We start from the raw sequence: 22582 nt of genomic DNA on the forward strand, positions 1-22582 counted from the left end.
CTTTTCCACATTTCCATATGCTTCGATGGTATCTGGCCCAAACTGCATGTACAGGCAATCATTTTAACAGAAATTATATAGCATTAAAATGGATTACAGTCACATACTAAGATTAGCTGCTTCGAATTTATACTCTGAGAAATTGCAGTAATAACATAATCGATGGGGATACTATTGGGATTAGAGCACAATGGGCCTTTAGATTGGATACCTGAGCACACAAAAAGCTACAATAAAAAAACTGTTATTCTATTTTATCCATGCTCAGCCACGGGATATTAACACACTACCCTTGGTTGGGGTTATCTTGTCAGCGCTATTCAACACGAGCCAGCTTTGGATAATCAAAATTTCACCTGGGTTTTGAACCAGTGAATATAAAGAGCCTTCAATAACATTTACTCATGTTTGCAGCTTAACCATAATGGGTCAAATACGCATGGATAGGAAGGAGGAAAATGTAACTTCTGGGTCAATAGATGCTTTCATTTCAAAGAATTTACACTGAAAATATTTGGAATCCTTGCATGTTTTGATACTTTATGAGAATAGGTGGGTGTAACAAGTGAAGGTCCATCAATCAGGTTCATTTATATGTTTTATCAAACGTATTTCATCACGTCAGAAAGGTTACAATGCATAATTTTTCTGATAACTTAATGGATAAATGCATTAAATCACATTAGATTACAGGTAAAGAGCCTTCAATAATATTTACTCACATTTCCAGCTTAACCATGATTCAAATGGGTATAGTTAGGAAGGAGGAAATCATAACTTTCAGGTTGACTGATGCTTTCGTCATGCAGGAATAATTCTACAATTGAGTTCCCCAGGGGTCAGTGTTAGAACACTTGCTCTTTCTGATATATATTAATGACCTGGAGCAGGGAACAATTTCAAAGATTGTACATGGTACAGAACTTGGAAGCATTGTGAACTATGAGGACATTTGCATAGAACTTTAACAGGACATGAACAAGTTGGTGGAATTGGTGGGCATGTGGCAGATGAAATTTGGGTAGGAAGAGCACAAAGCGACAACAAAACATATAGGGTGCAATTCTAGAGGGTTTCACACTATATGAAGGATGTGAAGGCATTTGTGGTGGCGCATGAAAGATTCATACAAATGGTTCCAGGGATGAGGAACTTCAGTTACGCAGGTAGATTGGAGAATTTGAGACTGTTCTGGAGATGAAAAGGTTGAGAAAATATTTGATAGAAATATTTGAAAATCATGAGGGGTCTCGCCCAATTAGATAGGGAAAAACTGTTCTGACTGGTGGAATGATCGGGAGTGAGGGGGCACAGATCTAAGGTAATTGGCAAAGGAAGCAATGGAGACATGAGGGAAAAAAAATTCACATAGCAAGTGGTTAAGTTCTGGAATGCACTGTCTAAGACTACGTTGGAGGCAGATTCAATCAAGGCATTCAGGAGGGAATTGGATTATTATCTGAGAAGAAAGAATGTGTCAGGTAATGGGGAGAAGGTGTGGGAATGACGCTTTGAAATTGTTCATTCAGAAATTCAGTGCAGACATGATGAACTAAATAGCCTCCTTCAGTGCAGTACCAAATCTGTGATTAGAAAAGTCCCAAATTCAAGGCTCAATGGTGAATTAGCTGATCTCAGACAATTTACATGTTAGGAATGACTCAGGTAGTAACACACTTGCCTCTGAGTCCAATGTTTTTAGGTTCAGATCTCATTGCAGCACTTAAGACAAAAGTCAGGACTGACACTCTGGACTAAAGTTTTATAAAGATGGAGATCCTCTCCGTCATTGGAAGAATGATTGGAGAATCCAGGGTACCAGGGGTCACAGTCTACAGAAAAGGGGTAAAACATTTAGGACTGAGACGAAGAGAAATTCTACAGCCAGAGAGTGGTAAACCTTGAAATTAGCTACTACAGAAAGCAGTGAGGCCAAAACATTGCATGTTTTCAAGAAGGAGTTAGATATAGCACTTGAGGCAAAGGGGATCAAAGGATGTAGCAAGTTAGTGAGAACAGGTTACTGAGTTGGATGATCAACCACAATCATAATTGTTATGTATTTGTATTTATTCCTATTGGCTCACTGGAGCTCTGCTGTATTAAACTACGCACCAGAAAGGACATAATGGGCCTAGCACGAGAATCAGAGAATGAGAAATAGAGAGAGAAGAAGCAACCTAGGAAGAGATCACACACCATTAAGAAAGCTCCATTTGTTTTAAACTAAAGTCTGCCCTGCATACCATGTTAATACACAAAAATAATGAATGGCAGAACAGGATCAAAGAGCTGAATGGCCAATCCCTGCTCCTTTTTCCTGTGGTTCTATGATTCTGATTATTACCCATGGGAGAGACGGGGTATAAGAGGGAGTGGGAGACTTCATATGCCCTCTCCCTGAAACACATTGGTGTACTGTTTCTATATTGGGGTTTGGAATCATCGGCGAGGCTAGTATTGGTTCCTCTTAATGATGTTTGTATACCATGTCCTTGAACTGCTGCAGTACTTTATCAATGCTTAAATGTCATGAATTATCACTTACTATGGGGAAGTTAGTCCAAGGAACCTGTCCAACCTTCAGTAAGGTGAATAAAGTATTGGAAATAAATTCTGCATTAATAGCAATAACTGATTTAATAAATGCATTTCTTCTGTTGACAAAGGAAAGGAAAGCTTAATGGAATTGTTATATGAGGTGATTGAAAAAGATAATATTTGCAAAGCCTGTTCCCTCAAGTCTATCCAAAACAAAAAAAAATTCTTAGCACTGAATTATATACTGTACTTAATGGGTAAGAGGGAATTAATCAATGAGCTGTGATTACTAAGGATTTAAAGACCTTTTCTTTACTAATTAACAATGAACACCGTCATGGGTAATGCATGAGAGCAAAGACACACATACTTGTGGATCAGTAGTGTTTGCAGCACATCATTGTGATCAGTCAAGTTTGAGTGGCTTGTGAGAGGGTTTGGGTGGAGACACTGATCTTTGATCTATACTCAAATTTGTTGATCTAATTAAGTTAATCATATCGAGAATTGTGAATATTTGGCAAAAGTCTATTTAGTAAATATTGGGGCTGAATTCTCCCATCCTGCTGCACTAATTTTTTTAGCGCATCAGGCCAGGAGATTCAAGCAGCGCTTAATGCACAGGATCCATGCTGGGCATCACACCCCTGAGAGCGTCTCCCAGTGCTGGAATTCTGGCAGCATCAGCTCCATGCCAGAAAAAGGTGCAGAGCTTCATTATCTACACAGGACGTCATTTGCCTAGAATTTAAGTAGAATTAGCAGGACTGAAATCTCCAGGCCCAATAGCCTCTCTCACCTCACCAGCGGGATTTCACTCCAGCAGGGTTTACAGTACCTCCCCAACTTTGGGGAGCTGGTGGCCTCACCCCGCTGAAGTTTCCCCAGAGGGTTGGGCACTGAGGGAGACTGAGCCCTGTGCACTGGCACCTGGGCAGTGACAGCCTGGGTCCCCTGGAAAGTGTCAATGGCCAGGGGACATCCTGGCACTGCCCAGCAGACATAGGGCTGTGCCGAGAGGATGGGGCCTAATCGAGTGGTGCCTCCGGGGACAATCTGCGGGGGTGGGAGGTTCCGCTGCCACTCTGCACTTAGGATTGATGGGGGAGGGAGGGAGGCCAGTGATCGGGATTGACCATCAAGAAGGGGGCAGCAGGCCGTGGAGAGGTCAGAGTGTAAAGGTCACAGGGCTGACCAGCGATCAAGTTGGCCAGCAATCGGCAGGCCAACAGTGTGGGGCCACTGCGCATGCACCGATCCCAACACTGACAGATTGGCACATGCTCAATGCCCTGCTCAGCGCTATGCTGCCAGCCTCTCGGGCAAGAATAGGCTTCGCCCCCTGAATTTCAGTGTGATTCACACTATGCACTCTGTGGTGCACAGAGTACAGGAGATTCTTTTTAATACTGCCACTGAAAAAAAAGCACGATTTCTCAGTTTTCACGTGAATACAACACTTAGAAATTTTCTGGGACAATCACCCCATTACTTATGATAAGTCACTCTTAATATTCAATTATCCCTGAAAATACCCAACAGGTTTTACATGTACGTGACTGTTTCATGATAAACATGGGGTGGACTAGTTAGACAGGGAACTCAGGGAATAACCTATCTTGTCTAGAACATAGAACATGTCTAGAGTATATTTAGGTGGACTAGTTAGACAGGGAACTCAGGGAATAACCTATCTTGTCTAGAACATAGAACATGTCTAGAGTATATTTAGGTCAGAATTTGTCTGAAAATACCCAACAGGTTTTACATGTACGTGACTGTTTCATGATAAACATGGGGTGGACTAGTTAGACAGGGAACTCAGGGAATAACCTATCTTGTCTAGAACATAGAACATGTCTAGAGTATATTTAGGTCAGAATTTGTGTTGTCTGGACTTGATGTATTTATTATGCATTTATTTATGCCTTTATTACATAGAATCACGGACTCCTACAGTGCGAAGGAGGGCATCCGGCCAATTGAGCCTGCTCTGACCACAATCCCACACAGGCCATATCCCTATAACTCCATGCATTTACCTTAGTTAGTCCCCCAACAGTAAGGGGCAGTTTAGCTTGGCCAATCCACCTAACCCGCACATCCTTGGATTGTGAGAGGAAAGTGGAGCAACCAGAGGAAACCCACACAGACGCAGAGAGATTGTGCAAACTCCGCACAGACAGTGAACTGAACTGGGAATTGAACCCAGGTCCCTAGTGCTGTGAGGCAGCAGTGATAACCCCTGTGCCACCGTGCATTCAGGCATGCCATGTTCAATACTCCAGATTTAATTTTGCCTGATTTGTCATTGTTCAGCTATATTCAGCTATGCAGGACCCCTTCTTCTTTTGGTGCAAACAAGAATGTTCATCTCTATACTCTTGTTGTTTCTCACCATACCTTTGAAGTATATTCTTCACTTCTCTTTCTTAAAAAAAATTAGCAACTTGTTCCCATGAATCTCTGAGTGCTGCTCTGTGAAGTGATTGGAAAGGTAGACTCGCCTTCTCAATTATCTCTGCCTCATGTGAAGTGCTTCACTTCTGACCAACATCACACTAAGGGTCTTCAGGAGGAAATGATTTCAGAGAAATACAGCACACCCCTTGCACCCTATTCTATTGTGATAGAGCAACACAGTCCCATTTAGCAGGCACATGCATTTACACAAAATAGAACAAACTCCCTCCCATGTACCCTAAAAATGAATCAATCCATTTGGTGAAATTAAATTTGGCAATTTTCTGGTGCTAAGAAAATAATGATAATAATAATGAGGGTCTACTGAGTATCAATTACAAACCTGATCCCATGTACACACAGCCACACATGAATGCACATTGGCAAACATACATACATTGTTTCTCACGGGAATCTCAGGACATTGGCATGGACAGGAGTTTTGGCATCAGCGTTAGAAAGCATGATTACAGTAATTCAGATATCTACCAGCCATCATGAAAATGCTTTATGCCATTATTATCAATTTCTTCAACTACTTACATTCAGGCTGAGTAGATACTTTAATAGGTTGTGAACTTTGCCCTGGTCCAAAATCATTGTAGGCTATGATCCGAAATGAATACGTTTCCTCTGGTTTCAAATTTCCAACAGTAAGCTGCAGATCTCCATACTGTGAGGTATTCAATGCACGCTCCCTGATTTTAAACCAAGAAAAAAATGAGAATGAGTCACATAATATTGCAATGCTCAGGCACAGGAGCGTCTCCATCCTATATTTAACAATAATTTTGATTAGCTAGACAACTCTGTACTGTAAAGAAACGATTAAGGCTTGTAAATAATTATAGGAAGCATTCTTTCAGATCGATAAAATATCTTTCATCTATTTGTCAGCACCGCTATGATCAGAACAGTGATGATAATGTTTTGTTATGTTTAACTGATGTACTTATCCTTCCCCAGTGAGCATTTTTAAACACTACTGGGCAATCAAGTAGCCTCTGGGCAATATTCAATAGCATTACTCCTTGCAATATCATATTCTGAAAATCTTAGCTGACAGTTAAGCATCCCACAGAAAACAGAGTGGAGGAAATAAAGGGGATCAGAACGTATTTTTAAAATGCTACTGGAAGGCTGGAATGAATACTAATGATGGACTCAAAATTTAGAAAAACATTAAAATTTAACAAAGAGAAATTATTAATGCCCAATTCCAAATTAAAAACAGGATGTAACTCGTAAACTTGGCCAAATGACAAATGTGAGGTGATGTATATTGAAAGGTCTAATGCAGGAGGGAAGTACACAATAAATGGCAGAACCCTTAAAAGCACTGACATATAAAGGATCTAGGCACACAGGTCCACACTTCCCTGAAAACAGCAAGGCAAGTGGTTAAGGTGGTCCAGAAGATGTATGGCATGCTTGCCTTCATTGGCCAGAGCATAGAGTATAAAAATAGGCAATTGTCATGTTGTAGCTGTATAGAAATTTAGTTAGGCCACATTTGGAATATGGCACATAGCTCTGGTCACCATACTACCAGATGGATATGGAGACTTCAGAGATGGTACAGGCCAGATTTACTTGGATATTACCTTGTTTGCTAGGTATTAGTTATGAGGAGAGATTGGACAAACTTGATGTATTTTCATCTGAATGAAAGGGGCTGAGTGGCGACCTGATAGAAGTTTACAAAATAATGAGAGGCGTGGACAGAATTGATAGAGTATTTTTCTCAGGGTAGGAGTGTCAATTACTAGGGGACATAGGTTTACGGTAAAAGAGGGAAAGTTTAAAGGAGATTTTAGGGACAACATTTTTACACAGAGAGTGGAAAATGCCTTGAGAGGGTATGGTAGAAGCAAATACAATAGCAACATTTAAGACGCACCATGACAGACACATGAATAGGCAGGGAATAGAGGGATACAGACCACACAGAGGTAAAAGGTCTTTAATTTAGAAAGGTGTCATGTGTCAGTGCAGGCTTGGTGAGCCAAAGGGCCTGTTCCCATTTGTACTATTCTTTGTTCTTTGTCTGACATAGCAGATTACTATGTAAAGTTAAAGTGCATAGGATGGTGGGTAGTGCCTTAAGAAGGATAAAAAGTTGCTTAGCAAACAGGAAGCAAAGAGTTAGAATAAATATTTTCTTTTGATTGGATGGCAGTGACTAGTGGGGTGCCACGGGGATCTGTGCAAGGATCCCAACTGTTCACATTATATATTAATGACTTGGATGAGGGAACTAAATGTATTATCACCAAATTTGCAAATGATGCAAAGTTGGGTGGGAAGGTGAGCTGTGAGAAGTTTGCAAGTGTGACTTGCACAGGCTGATTGAGTGAGCATACGCAGTATAATCTGGATAAATGTGAGGTCATCCATTTCAGTAGTAAAAATAGGAGGGCAGATTATTATTTGAGTGGGTGTAAATTGGGATAGATGGATACTCATGCTTCAGCCACTCGAAGTAAGGGCACAGGACAGCAGGCAGTAAAAATGGCAAATGGCATGGCAGAGGATTTGAGTATTGAATTAGAGATGTTTTACTGCAATTGTGTAGGGTATTGGTGAAGCCACCGCTGGAGTACTCTGTGCAGTTTCCGTGTCCTTATCTGAGGAGGGATATTCTTACTATAGAGGGAGCACAGCGAAGGTTTACCAGGCTGAACATAGAACATAGAACATTACAGCGCAGAACAGGCCCTTCGGCCCACGATGTTGCGCCGACCAGTTACAAAACAATGACCCACTAACCTAAACCAATCCCTTTTCGTCCATAAACCTATCCACGGATCTCTTAAACGCCCCCAAACTAGGCGCATTTACAACTGCAGCAGGCAGGGCATTCCAATCCCTCACCACCCTCTGGGTAAAGAACCTACCCCTGACATCCGTCCTATAACTACCCCCCCTTAATTTAAAGCCATGCCCCCTCGTGCTAGATTTCTCCATCCGAGGAAAAAGGCTATCACTATCCACCCTATCTAAACCTCTAATCATCTTATATGTTTCAATAAGATCCCCTCTTAGCCGCCTTCTTTCCAGCGAAAACAACCCCAAATCCCTCAGCCTCTCCTCATAGGACCTCCCCTCCATACCAGGCAACATCCTGGTAAACCTCCTCTGCACCCTCTCCAAAGCCTCCACATCCTTCCTGTAATGTGGGGACCAGAACTGCACACAGTACTCCAAGTGCGGCCGCACCAGAGTTGTGTACAGTTGCAACATAATGCTGCGACTCCTAAATTCAATCCCCCTACCAATAAACGCCAAGACACCGTATGCCTTCTTAACAACCTTATCTACTTGATTCCCAACTTTCAGGGATCTATGTACACATACACCTAGATCCCTCTGTTCATCCACACTATTCAAAGTCCTCCCGTTAGCCCTATACTCGACACATCTGTTATTCCTACCAAAGTGAATTATTGATTCCAGGGATGGCAGGGTTGTCATATGAGGAGAGATTAAATTGATTAGGATTGTATCAATTAGAATTTAGAAGAGTGAGAGAGAATCTCATAAAAACTTATAAAATTCTAATAGGATTTGACAGGGTAGGTTCAGAAAGAATGCTCCCGATAGTGGGGGAGTCCAGAACTAGAGGTCATAGTCTGAGGATAAGGGGTAATAGGGCTGAGGTGAGGAGAAATGTTTTCACCCAGAGAGTAGTGAATCTGAAATTCAGTACTATAGGAAGTAGTTGAGGCCAAAACGTTGTGTGATTTCAAGAAGGACTTAGATATAGCTCTGTGGGCTAAAGGTGTCAAGGGAAATGGGTGGGAAGACAGGATCAGGATATCAAATTTGATGATCAGCCATGGCCATAGTGAATGGCTGAGCAGGCCCGAAGGGCAGAATGGCCTACTCCTGTTTCTATTTTCTATGTTTCTATGTATAAAATGTCAGGGACACACAACAGGTCAGTCAGCATCTGAACCACATAGCTATGGTAATGTTTCTGGTCTTAATCTGTGATTGATGTGTCTTTCTTATTCAAGTATTGACAATCAATTGTACACTACAAGCATTTCTGATGACCATTTTTCATTAGTGGGATGTGCTGTTCCTGTTACAAATGATTATGTGTGTCTCTTATTCCTTCAGTCAAAGCAGTTTGCAGGAGTGGATCATCTGGTTAATGGCAAGGTTTCAGCAAATAATTATATCGACTACTTCGCGAAGCTTCCAAACAATAAAAGGTTACTCTGACATATGTAACAAAATGTTGAAAATATGTAACAATTTGTAATTGACCTCCTTTAGGTAAGAAGTGATTTACCTGAGATTCCTGTTCCAAAGCAGGGCTTACTAACAGGTGACTAAATGTCCCAATGCAGAACTTGTGAACAAGCATTATTTATACAGTTCAACCAGAAAATTATCCCTAACTAGCAATTAATCATTTCAAAGAACACAACAACTGCTCCCTAAAGCCTTTTACATAGAATGGCCAGCACAGTACATGGAAAATACTTACTGCACTTTTTGTTACTATTGGCAATGAAGCATTGGGAAATTTCTTTTTGGTGCAACCAAGAACTTCACAAATAATTTAGATAACCTTTTCAGCAGAGTCAAAATGCAAATGAAATGGAAAAGTGATTTAATAACTGGAGACAAGATAGTTAAAAATTTATTGACTGTCAGAAAATTGATCTTAAACCCACAAAAATGGTAAATAGGCAGAGGGGGCAGTGCAAGGTAGTTTTCATGCATGACTCCAAAAAATAAAAATTTACAGAAGATGAGCAAATAAAAGAGAATGAAACAGACTAAGAGCAAGGGTGACAGACTGAAAGAGGCAAAGACATTCAAATAGAGATGAAGTACACAATGGTAGTCAGTGAATTAATACTGACTTCCTCAAAAAAATTAACACGTATTAAAATAGCACCTTTAAAATTATAGAACACCTCCAGCCGCTTCACATTCGCACAAAACAAAATTTGACATGGTACCACATTAGGAAATATTACAGTAGATGGCTAAACACTAAGAGGTAGTTTAAAGGAGCCTCTTAAGTCAAAGGTGGGGAAGCTTTTGGAAAAGATACTGAGGGACAGGATATATGCACATTTGGAAGAAAATGGACTAGTTAGTGACAGGCATCATGATTTTGTATGGGGAAGGTCATGTCTCACCAACTTGATTGAGTTTTTTGAAGAGGTGACAAAGATAATTAATGAGGGAAGGAAGGGCTGTGCGTGTAGTTTATATGGACTTTAATAAGGCATTTGACAAGGTCCCACATGGCAGACTGGTCCAAAAACTAAAATCGCTTGGGAATTGTGGTGGGCTGACTCGATAGATACAGAACTGGCTTGGTTATAGAAGACACAGAGTAGCGGCAGAAGGGTATTTTTCAGAATGGAGATTTGTAGCTAGTGGTGTTCCACAATGCTGGGACCTTTGTTGCTTGTAGTATATATAAATGAACTGGAGGGCCTGATTAATAAGTTTATGGATGACACAAAGATTGGCTGAGTTGCTGATAGTGCTGGGGATTGTCAGAGTATACAACAGGATATAGATAGATTGGAGACTGAGGCACTGAAACAGCAGATGGAGTTTAATCCTGAAAAATGCAAGGTGATGCTTTTCGGAGGATCAAATTTAGGTGTGAACTATCCTGTAACTAGCAGGACCCTTAGTAACATTAACAGACAGAGGGATCTGGGTACGCAGTTCCTCAGTCTCCTAAAAGTGGCAATGCAGGTGGCCAAGGTTGTTAAGAAAGCATATGACATGCTTGCCTTCATCAGCCGGGGGCACTAAGTACAAGAGTTAGGAAATCACGTCACAGTTATATAAAACGTTGGTTAGGCCAAGGTTTGGAGTATTACGTGCAGGTCTGTTCACCATACTACCAGAAAGACGCGGAAGCTTTGGAGAGAGTCATAGAAGATTCACCAGGATGTTGGCTATGAGGAGAGCTCGAATAAACCAGGACTGTTTTCACTGGAAAGATGGAGACTGAGGGGAGACCTGATAAAGGTCAATAAAATTATGAGAGGCATAGACAGCGTGAATCGTCAGAGGCTTTATCCAAGGGTGGCAGTGTCAATTACAAGGGGGAACAGGTTCAAGGTGAGAGGGCAAAAGTTTAAGGGAGATGTGCAGGGAAAGATTTTTGCACGGAGAGTGGTGGGTGCCTGGAACGTGCTGCCAGAGGAAGTGGTGGAAGCAGGCACATTAGCAACATTTAAGAAGCATTTGAATGGGTACATGAATCAGGAGGGGATAGAACGATACAGATCGAGTAAGGGCAAAAGGTTTTCCCTTAGTTTAGTTAGGGCATTGTGATCAGTACAGGCTTGGAGGGCTGAACTTTTCTTTGTTCATTGTTCTTAAATGAGGGAAGAGAGGAGGAGAGACACAGAGGGCAATTCAAATCAGTGATACTCTAGAGACCAAAACTAGATGTGTATAGACGTCTGAGTGGGTTTTGATTACACGGGGCAAGGCTGCTGTGGGATTTAAAAACAAGGATGAGAATTTTAAGATCTTATTGAGAGCCAATCTAGGTTAGCGAGCACAGGGACAATGGATAAATGCAACCTTGGTGAAAGGTGAAAGATGGAAAAGAGAGTTTTGAATGACCTCAAGTTTATGGAAGGCAGGCAGAAGTGCATTGGAATAACAAAGCTCGGAAATAGATGAGGGTTTCATTTACAGATGAGGCAAATTCAGGTAATCTTATGGACAAGGGAGAATATCCAGGTCTTGAGTAGAATATTAAAAGGGCAACATACAGATCGAGCAGATGGTTGCACAAAAAAATTAAGTACAAAATTCAGAAAAGAGAAAATATGTTGAGAGGTATTAAGTGTTGGCAGTAGAAGCAACAAATTACTGGAACAACAACAAAGCATGCTGCCAAGGATAGGATAATGGCAGAAAATATAATTTGGCAATTTCAAGATGTGCAGCAATGACAGATTTGATGAAACTGTTTATAACACATGTCTATGTGCATTTCCATTCCACACCTACCTGTTAACGCTTTCCCTGGTGAAGTAAACTGTGTACGTCTGGATATTTCCATGCGTCTCTGCGGGTGGACGCCAGCTGAGGCGGACAAAACGGCTGGAGACCAGAACAGGCACCACGTCCCGAGGGGCAGAGGGAAGGACACCGGAGTTTGGTATGGCTGAGGGTTGAGGAGGAGAGGAACTGGTCAGTGAGGCAGGTAGGCACAGGATTCTCAGTGTGGGGACTGATAAGGTTATCGGGATTTGTGAAAGAGTCATTATTAGGTCACAAGGAGCACGATAATGGTCAAAGGAGAAAAAAAAGACGGACAGGGAATAAAAACTGATAATTTGAAAAAAATATGAAAAATGATTATATTTCTAAATCCCATTAAAACTGTTCATCAGTACAGTAATAGTAACTTTACAGGGAACAATATATAAAACTGTTAATAATGAAGGATGTGAATATGACAAAGTTCATATATTCTCACTGTTTGTTCGAGTTCTACTTATTTGTTTCATCTTTAGTTTGCCCCCAAACTCAGCCCATATATGGCTCAGAAAATGGTTGTCAATTCAGCCCATAGTTATCTTGAAAACTGCCATTATCAGTGCCAATTTTTTGGTCCTTTCCCAAATGTAGGTACATTTCCCCATGAAGTAATTTGGCCTGAACTGGTGAACACTGTTTTCATGGACAGCTCAGGCATAAATATTGTCCAGCAGTGGGTTTGCAACGCTTAGTCAAGAATTTCATAGAATTAGTGCAGGCTGGCAATGTTGACCATAGGCTTTTCCACCCAGAATCTAATACTGGGGGATACAGTAAGGTATTGTGGTCCAGGTACACCATCATCCCAACTAATCAAATGCCCTTTTCAGCTTGCCAGCAGAGAAGGCAGAAGATTGCCCTCAGTGTTAGAGGCCTTAGTAGTGGAGATGAACAGGGGAACAGAGATGTTTAAAGAGAGGGGCCAGGAATCTGAATGTAAGCGCAAGTGGTCACTGAGGTTAGTTCCTGGAGTCAGGCTCTGAGGACAAGGGTAATAATCTCAGATAGTTGATAAGCTCAGTGAATACATCTTCACATAACCCACTACGCCACCAGGCTCTTATGTTGTTCAGTGTACCACAACCCCATCATTCATCCAATAGCAGTCCTTGGGATTCAGGAGTCAGGTCTGACATCCAGAACCTCTTCCCTCATCCTCGCACAGCTACCAATGATGCCCCACACCTCCTGCTACTTTCGCAGCTTCCAGCTATGTCAGGCATGTTATTCTAACATGGAACAACACAAACAATGAACCCAACTCAGATGGCTTCCAGTTTCCAGAACGCTGTGTTCAATGATGCCATGGAACTCAGCTTTGCAGCCAGTGCCTTCCACTTTTTATTGCTGAGTTACCACAGCTGACTCCTGATCTTTACCTGTTGCTCCCCTCTCCCATCTTAGAGTTGGTGAATTCTATAAAAGATCTCCCATGATGTCCTTTTTTAGTTCTTATGTGGAGTTGACAACTGAAACATTGCGAGGAATTTATAGCCCCTCCCACCAGCAGGATCCCATTCAAAGTTAATGGAGTTTTGAATGGCTTGCCATATTTTACAACCCTGCTCCCACTGAGCCATAAAATTCCTCCCATTAACTTCTCTTTATTCTTGTCAATCGATAAAGGTGTTAGATCTCTACTTTGCAGAACGCAGGGTGGACAGGATAATCAAGAGGATAAGAGCAGAGCTCCCTGCCAACCATTGACAGGGACCAAATGATTAAGATGTGCTCTTGGAGTTACTGTGTGCAGGATTGCATTCACTGAGTCACTTTTCACTTCATTTGGAGATACAACATGAGCCAAGTCTACAGAGACACAGCAGATAATTTCAACCTCCCATCAGAAACAGTAATGAGATTAGTGGAGTGGTCAAAGCGCCTGCCCTTTCGGTTCTGGCATGAGGTTGAGCATCGTGAATGAATTAATCATCAACAGTTGCCTCAGTCCAAAGAGTGAATGATCAGAATCAGTGAACATTTCCTAACCAGGCCCCAAACTAAAAACCCAGGCATTTGGCTGCTCAGGTGAAGGCATAGTGGTGTTTGTCAACCATACCCTATACATTACATTTCACCATCTAGTCTAACATATGAAGAATGGTTGTTTAATTATGAGGTAATGTGCAGTTAACAGCATTTAAATTAAGCCTGTATGAGTACTTTAATGCCTCCAGGCTGAACATATGGAACAATATATCAAATATTTCCAGGACAGAATAAATAAAGTGGCAGGAGAAAATGAAGAGTCTAAAGTTTATACCTAATCTTACAGTGAATGAATTCTTCAAAGCTAAAGTGCAGGATGTCATTAATGATTGCAGCTCTCACAACTAGTGAAAATACCAGCCAAATATCAAAAAAAAAATCGATTTTCAAAACACTTCAATGAAATAAGTACATTAATTCATCATCTTATTTGTTTGTATCAGTAATTCTTTTTAATTAATCAACAGTGTTTTCTTTATTGAAAATCAAGTCACGTTACCACAGTCAGAGGCAATTAGTGATAATCACACACTCCAACAGAGAAAGGGTCAGCTGCATTAAGTTTTATCTGATTCATATACACTTCTCATACTGAGTCACATACAAACAGTTTTATTGCTTGCTCATGGGGAGGGGGCTGCCTGTGCATACCAATAATAAACATCTTACCAGCCAAGGAATACTAATCAAGTTTAACAGATCAGTAAAACGATTATGACAGATCCATAAATATGATCAAACTTCATGCATGTAGAAAAGAATGCAGCACAAACCTATGCTGTTAATGATAAAAAATTGAGATCTTTAACAGATTAGGGTGTCATGGTGGTTAGCATTGCTGTCTCACAGCGCCAGGGACCCAAGTCCAATTCTGGCCTCAGGTGACTATTTGTGTGGAATTTGCAAGTTTTCCCTGTGTCTGCATGGGTTTTCTCCGGGTGCTCCGGTTTTCTCTCACAGTCCAAAGATGTGTGGGTTTGGTGGATTGGCCATGTTAAATTGCCCCTCAGTGTCAAGGGGATCAGCAGGGTAAATGTGTGGGGAAACAGGGATTGTTGTCAATACAGGCTCGATGGGCTGACTGGTCTCCCTTTACACTGTATGGGCTTTAAACATAATCAAACTTCACATATGTAGAAAAGAATGCAGCAAAAACCTATGCTGTTGATAATACAAAATGGAGATTTTTAACAGATTAGAACCTCAGAATTGTTAGGAATAGGTACCATCTATAAAGTCTCTTCACAAACAGTATGCAAAAGATTGTATTCATCTAGTATTGTTCTTGACCTTAACATGAGCCAAAACGCTTTCTAACTTATGAAGTACTTTTGAACAGCAGCCACGACCATAATGTAGGAAGCACAGCAGCCAAATTGTGTACAGCAAGGTCCCATAAATAGTAAAGTGACAAGTTTGGGAAAGAAAAAGATTTCTATCCTAGGGCTAATGGCGAGTGATTTGCAAAATAACCAAACAAAAAGTGAATATGTAAGCAATATGGAATATATATCAAATCCACAGAGATTGCAACATAGAAACAAGCAGTTAAACCCCATCAGTCCATTGTTGGTATTGACCCCTCATGCGAGTAAATTTGCTCACATATTCCCATGTTGATAAGTTCAGAAATGTGCTCTGTCTGAGGTTAGGAACACCCTCAAATGAGTCACCACAACATCTTGCTGCAGGCTCCAGCCTGACCCCACTAGCTGTGATGCTCAAATACCTTCCCTGTTACCAAGTGACAACTAATATTAAACAGTGATCGTGACCTGTTTTGTATGTGGAGAGGTATATTTTCCCAACTCAACTAACACATAAACACCCACTCCACGAAAGAAAATGATTACATTACAGATTTGCTTGGAAAATGCAAGGCTTGCTTTCTGGCAACAGAATGACAACAATAATTGTTAGGTGATGCTACCCTTTTCTCTGATTGCAGTCTCCTCTGTGTCACCATTATGAGCCAGAATGGTCCTAATAGATCTCTTTATTCAGACAGAACACAATATTTCCCGTGATTAACCCACTCCACAATCATCTGCAGCCTCTGATCTAATGCAGCTAATCATTACTCAAGTGATGGGTAAGTGGGATTCCAACCTGATGTAATAATATCATCTAGAATGTCAAACTCAATGTATTAAATGCAAGCTGGAGGCACCAGGGTAGTACGCAAGCTGAATATAATTTTTCAATCTTTCATTTTTATATTTCTTCTTCTGAAATAATATGCTGGCTTATGCTGCTAATATATGATTCCTCCACTGCTTTACCCAAGCGGTTTTGTTTCTGTATGTTGTAAATCAGTCGATTAAAGGTTCTGGAATTTTCTGGGAGCACAGTCTCAGAATAAAGGGATGACCCTTGGGAACCAGGATGAGGAGCAATTTCTTCAGCCAGAGAGTGGTGAATCTGTAAAATTCATTGCCACAAAAGGTTGTGGAGGCCGGGTTGTTCAGCATATTTAAGACAGCGATAGCTAGATTCTTGATTGGTAAGGCGATCAAAGGTTACAGAGAAAAGGCAGGAGATTGGGGTTGAAAAACTTAGTAGCCATAATTGAATGTTGGAGCAGGCTCGATGGACCAAATGGCCAAATTCTGCTCCTATGTCTTATCTTAGGAATTACGGAGAGGATAGCAAACTAGTTCAAAACTGACTTTGCAGTATGGTGGCACAGTGGTTAGCACTGGTGCCTCACAGTGCCATGGACCCAGGTTAGATTCCCAGCTTGGGTCACTATCTGTGCTGAGTCTGCATGTTCTCCTCGTGTGTGCATGTGTTCCCTCTGGGTGCTCTGGTTTTCTCCCACAGTCCAAAAGATGTGCTGGTTAGGTGCATTGGCCATACGAAATTCTCCATCAGTGTACCCTAACAGATGCCAGAGTGTGGTGACTCAGGGATTTTCACAGTAACTTCATTGCAGTGTTAATGTAAGCCTACTTGTAACATTAATAAATAAACATTAAACTTTAAAACTTGTTGGAAGGAAGAAAGCGGAGAGTAGTTGAGGGTGGTTTGTCAGCATGGTTTGAAATTGGTCATGGTGTCTCCTTTGTGACCATAAATATTCAATGTGTGCAACTTGGATATTAGTATAAAGGAAATGCTGTCAAAGTCTATAGATGACACCAAGATGGAATAGAAACATAGAAGGCAGGAGCAGGAGAAGGCCATTGGCCTTTCGAGCCTGGTCCGCTATTTATTAAGATCATAGCTGATCATCCAACTCAATAGCCTAACCCTGCTTTTTCCCCATAACCTTTGACCCCAGTCACCCCAAGTAATAAATTCAGCCACTTCTTGAATACGTTCAATGTTTCAAGAGGCATGTATAGCTAATGCTTAGAGGAGGCAATGGCTGAGTGATATCATCGTTCAACTATTAATTCAGAAACCCAGATAATGTTCTGGGGACACAAGTTCAAATATCGCCACAGCAGATGGTGGAATTTGAATTCAATAAAAAATGTCTGGAATTAAGAGTCTACTGATGACCATAAAACCACTGTTGATTGTCAGAAAAACCAATCTGGTTCACTAATGTCCTTTAGGGAAGAAAATCTGCCATCCTTACCTGGTCTGGCCTCCATGTGACTCCAGAGCCGCAGCAATGTGGTTGACTCTTAACTGTCCTCTGAAATGACTAAGCAAGCCACTCAGATGTAACAAACGCTACAAAGTCTCAACAAAGAAATGAAACTGAACACCTGCCATCGACCTAGGCGTCGGAAAAATTAACCCTGGGTGGAGGATTTCAATGTCCACCACCAACAGTCACCCGGCAGCAGCATTACTGATCGAGCTGGTCGGGTCTAAAGGATATAACTGCTAGACTGGGTCTGCAGCAGGTGGTGAAGGAACCAACAAGAGGAAATAACATACTTGACCTCATCCTCACCAATCTACCGGCTGCAGATGCATCTGTCCATGACAGTGCTGGTAAGAGCGATCACCACACAGTCCTTGTGGAGACAAAGTCCCGCCTTCACATTGAGAATAACTTCCATCTGGTTGCGTGGCACTACCACCCTGCTAAATGGGACAGACTTCAAACCGATCTAGCAACTCATGTCTGGCCATCCATGAGGCATGTTGGGACATCAACAGCAGCAGAACTGTACTCCAGCACAACCTGCATCCTCACGGCGTGGCATATCCCCCACTACCATTACCATTACCATCAAGTTCCCCTCAAAGCCACTCACCATCCTGACTTGAAAATATATTGCCATTCCTTCACAGTCACTGTGTCAAAATCCTGGAATTCTCTCCCTAATGGCATTGTGGGTCAATCCACAGGACACGGACTGCAATGATTCAAGGAGGCAGCTCATTATCGCCTTCTCAAGAGCAACAAGAATGGGCAATAAATGCTTGCCAGCCAGCAACACCCATGTCCCACGAATGAAAAAAAAACCTAAGGAAACTTCAAAGGAATGTGAGTAAGATGGTTGAAAAAGTCTAAAAAGTAGCAGACAGAATTCATGGTCAGTAAGTTTAATGTGATTCTTTAGGGAAAAAAGAACAGCCATAGAAACCCTACAGTACAGAAAGCCTACAGTACATTTGGCCCATTGAGTCTGCACCAACCACAATCCCACTCAGGCCCCAAACATTTTACCCACTAATCCCTTTAAACTAAGCATCCCAGGACACTAAGGAGCATTTTTAGCATGGCCAGTCAACCTAACCTGCACACCTTTGGAGTGTGGGAGGAAACTGGAGCACCCGGAGGAAACCCACACAGACGTGAGGAGAATGTGCAAACTCCATACGGAGAGTGACTCAAGCTAGGAATCGAACCCAGATCCCTGGAACTATGAAGCAGCAGTGCTAACCACTGTGCTACCGTGCCACCCCATATTGTCCTCTGAATGGAACCAAATTTACTGCTGTAGAGAAACAGGGAAATATAGGGGGTACTATTCTAACATAAGGTATTATGCGTGAAAGAAAGTTAGAATATTAAAGTACCTCAGGTTGAAAAGGCTATAGGAAAAGGAATAAGTGATTGAAATTCTAGTATGTATCTCAAAAGTAATGCAGATAAAAATAACTTTAAAATTTATAAATATATGGGACAATGTGTATAAAAAAGGCCTGTTGAGAGGTTAAGAAGGGGCCATGGATAAAAAAAAATGCAAGAATGTTAAAACAGAGGGCATGAAATATTTCTTTGCAGACTAGAAGTGTTCACTTCTAGGGATAGGGTAGGTGGCTGAGACAGAAAAGTATAGGTTTGGATGTGTAGGTGATGGAAAAGGAATTGAGCGAAATGGAAATAGATTAGTAACTATGATTAAGATGATGCTCACATGTTAGTTAAATACAGTCATAGATTTGTTGAGCCTGTTTCCACATTGTTACGATGATATATTTCTAAATATAAGAAGCATCTGAAGGTATTGATGGAGGGAACAGTGGGCATCAGCACAAATTGTCAATTCATAATAGAGTCCTGTTGAATGCCAGCAGCAGTCTGGAATCCTTAGTGCCCAGAATATCATGGGTGGCAGAGTGGTACAGTGGTTAGCACTGCTGCATCACAGCGCCAAGGACCGATGTCCAATTCTGGCCTTGGGTGAGTGTGGAGTCTGCATATTCTCCCCATGTCTGCGTGGGTTTCCTCCGGGTGCTCCAGTTTCCTCCCACACTCCAAAGATATGCAGGTTAGGTGGATTTGCCATGCTAAATTGTCCCTTATCATCCCAAAATGTGTATGTTAGATGGATTGAGCATGGTAAATGGATGGGGTTACGGGCTTAGAGCAAGCCAGATGGCCTGGATCAGATACTCTGTCAGAGAGTCAGTGTAGACTCGATGGGCCGAATAGCTTCCTCTTGCATTGTTCTATGATTCTAAGATGGCATGTAAAGCATTTCTCACCTTTCTTATTGACATCAAAGTCTAAATAGTTCCCCTTAGAATTCAGAATGCTCTGAACCTGGAATGCCTCTGAACCCCGCAGGAACAGAAATTATTGAAGCCACATGCAAGTTTAGCAAGTGAAGGTTGTTGTCCAAACCTGTGCTGTGTTTATTTGAGGGAATCAAAACACTTCAATGCACCACAGGACACTTGCAGCAGAGCACTTCCCTTCCATGCCAAAGTTTGAATGCTGTCAGAGACCCTCAGATTCATATGGACAGCCATTGAATTGAGCTTTTGATGTTACATAGATCAGTCTGGATTTTGAATTCAAACCCAATTCACCCAAGTTTGAAATGGCCATGGATAAGTTTGCAATGGTCATGGGATAAGTTTGAAATGGCCATGGATGATGTTGTTCATTCTGGGTGATAACATATTCACACTCTTCTACCATATTCATCCAATTGACGACTTGGAAAAGAATGGTTAGCCTGCCCTAATGCAGCACAGCCCATAATTAAGCCATTTCTGGTCACTGCTCACAGCCATCTCAGTCTCAAAGACACATAACTGTCAGCCAATTCATCAGGTAAATTCACTGCTGTAGCAGATAGAAAAATCAATAGATTAAGTGTCAGAATGCACTGGTCGCAGCCTCTCACCAAACAGCACCAGGAAGGCATACAGATCACATTGAGAGGAATAAATACAATGATTGTACTTCAGTTATACTGTGTCCAGGGATTAATCTTGTTATGATTTTAGATCTTATATCAATCAGGTTTTAGGTGGATAAAGGGAACCACTAGATGTAATGCGTTTGGAGTTTTAAAACACATTCAGTAACGTGCCAATTAAAAGGTTACAATATATGATAAAAGTTCATGATGTTAAGGTTAATATATTAACACGGATAAAGCATTGACTAACAGGAAGCAGAATTTGATAAAAATTTAAGTTTAACAAACTGTAACTAACTGCAACCTAAATCAGTGTTGGAGTCTCAACAATTTGCAATATAATTCATGATTTATAAAGGGACTGGGTGCATTGGCACAATACATTGACATGGGTGGCATGGTGGCAAAATGGTTAGCACTGGTGCCTCTCAGCGCCAGAGACCGAGGTTTGGTTCCTGGCTTGAGTCAACTGTCTGTGTAGAATCTGCACTTTCTCCCATGTGTCTGCATGGGTTTTCTCCGGGTGCTCCGGTTTCTTCCATCCAAAAGATGTACTGGTTAGATGCATTGGCCATGATAAATTCTCCCTCAGTATACCCAAACAGGCGCTGGAGTGTGGTGACTAGGGGATTTTCACAGTAACTTCATTGCAGTGTTAATGTAAGCCTACTTGTGACTAATAAATAAACTTAATAAATATAGTCGCCAAATTCACTGATGATAACTCGATTAGTTGGAAAGTACTTATGAGGACACAAATCCGCAAAGTGATAGTAATAATGCATGCTCACAGACTTCATCAGAGACACAAAGCTATTTATTAACAAGGAAATCTCTACAGAGGCCAGTAGATAAAAAAATGATAAAGTAGTGGTTGTGGTGTATTGTACGGTTGCCCTAGCTGTAACTACATTGCAGGATGGAGAACAAGGGAAGAGATAATGGGAGCTTGTTGGAAGGTAATCATGGAGATTTTAATCTAAATATAGATAGGCAAAGTCAGATGGAAAAAAGTACTGTAGAGGAGTTCATTGAATGTTTTCGGTGTAGTTTCTTAGAAGAGCATGTTTTGAAGCCAGCCAGAGTACAGGCTATAATAGACCTGGTATTGTGCAGTGGGGTGGCACGGTGGCACAGTGGTTAGCACTGCTGCCTCACAACATCAGGGATCTGGGTTCACTTTCCAGCTTGAGTCACTATCTGCAGAGTCTGCATGTTCTCCCCGTGTCTGCATGGGCTTCCTCCGGGTGCTCTGGTTTCCTCCCACAGTCCAAAGGAGTGCTAATTCAGTGCATCAGCCATGCTAAATTCTCCCTCAGTGTACCTGAACAGCCGCTGGAATGTGGCGACAAGGGGATTTTTGCAGTAAATTCACTGCAGTGTTAAGCCTGCTTGTGACTAATAAATAAACTTCAAACTTTGAGATAGAATTAATTGATAACCTCATTGTGAAGGCACCCCCAATAGCAGAACGTGACTGAATTTTACATTCCATGTCAGGGGAGAAGAAGGATAATATTTTAATCTTAAGCAAAGGCAGTTATGAAGGCATGAAAGCAAAGCTAGCTGAAGTAAACCAGAAAATGAGATTAAGCGATACGTCAACAGAGACGCAGTGGTAGACATTTAAAGGGACATTTCAGAATGCACAGAATAAAATACATTCTAAATGGAGGACTCACCATCTGTGCTTAACTAAAGAAGTTAAATACAGTGTCAAACTTAAAGAAAAAGCAGACAATTATTCCAAGGCAAATGGTAGGTCTGAAGATTCAGCAGACTACAAAGAGTAGCAAAGTTGTTTAAATAAGAAAAGAGTTAAAAACTGAGCATTAGTCCTATAGAAAGTGTGTCTGGGGAATTAATCATGGAAATTAGGGAAGTGGTGAATGAATTGAACAGGTATTTTTCAATCAGTCTTCATTATAGGGGCTATATGATAGCCCAGTAATATTACTACAATGCCACCATTTCCCTTT

At 41.3% G+C, this 22582-nt stretch overlaps 1 protein-coding gene across 1 annotated transcript in view; it reads right to left on the reverse strand.

Annotated features, from left to right (window-relative positions):
- dcc (DCC netrin 1 receptor) overlaps positions 1–22582 on the reverse strand; it is an 844821-nt gene that overhangs the window by 303280 nt on the left and 518959 nt on the right. The window contains exons 8-9 of the mRNA XM_080199927.1: positions 12019–12175; positions 5548–5702 (exon numbers count right to left, since the gene is read on the reverse strand). Of these exons, the coding sequence (XP_080056053.1) occupies positions 5548–5702; positions 12019–12175 (312 nt within the window). The remainder of the gene's footprint in view (positions 1–5547; positions 5703–12018; positions 12176–22582) is intronic.

The sequence above is a fragment of the Carcharhinus amblyrhynchos genome, chromosome 1 (assembly GCF_965287045.1).
Source record: "Carcharhinus amblyrhynchos chromosome 1, sCarAmb.v2.hapA, whole genome shotgun sequence".
Lineage (NCBI taxonomy): Eukaryota > Metazoa > Chordata > Chondrichthyes > Carcharhiniformes > Carcharhinidae > Carcharhinus > Carcharhinus amblyrhynchos.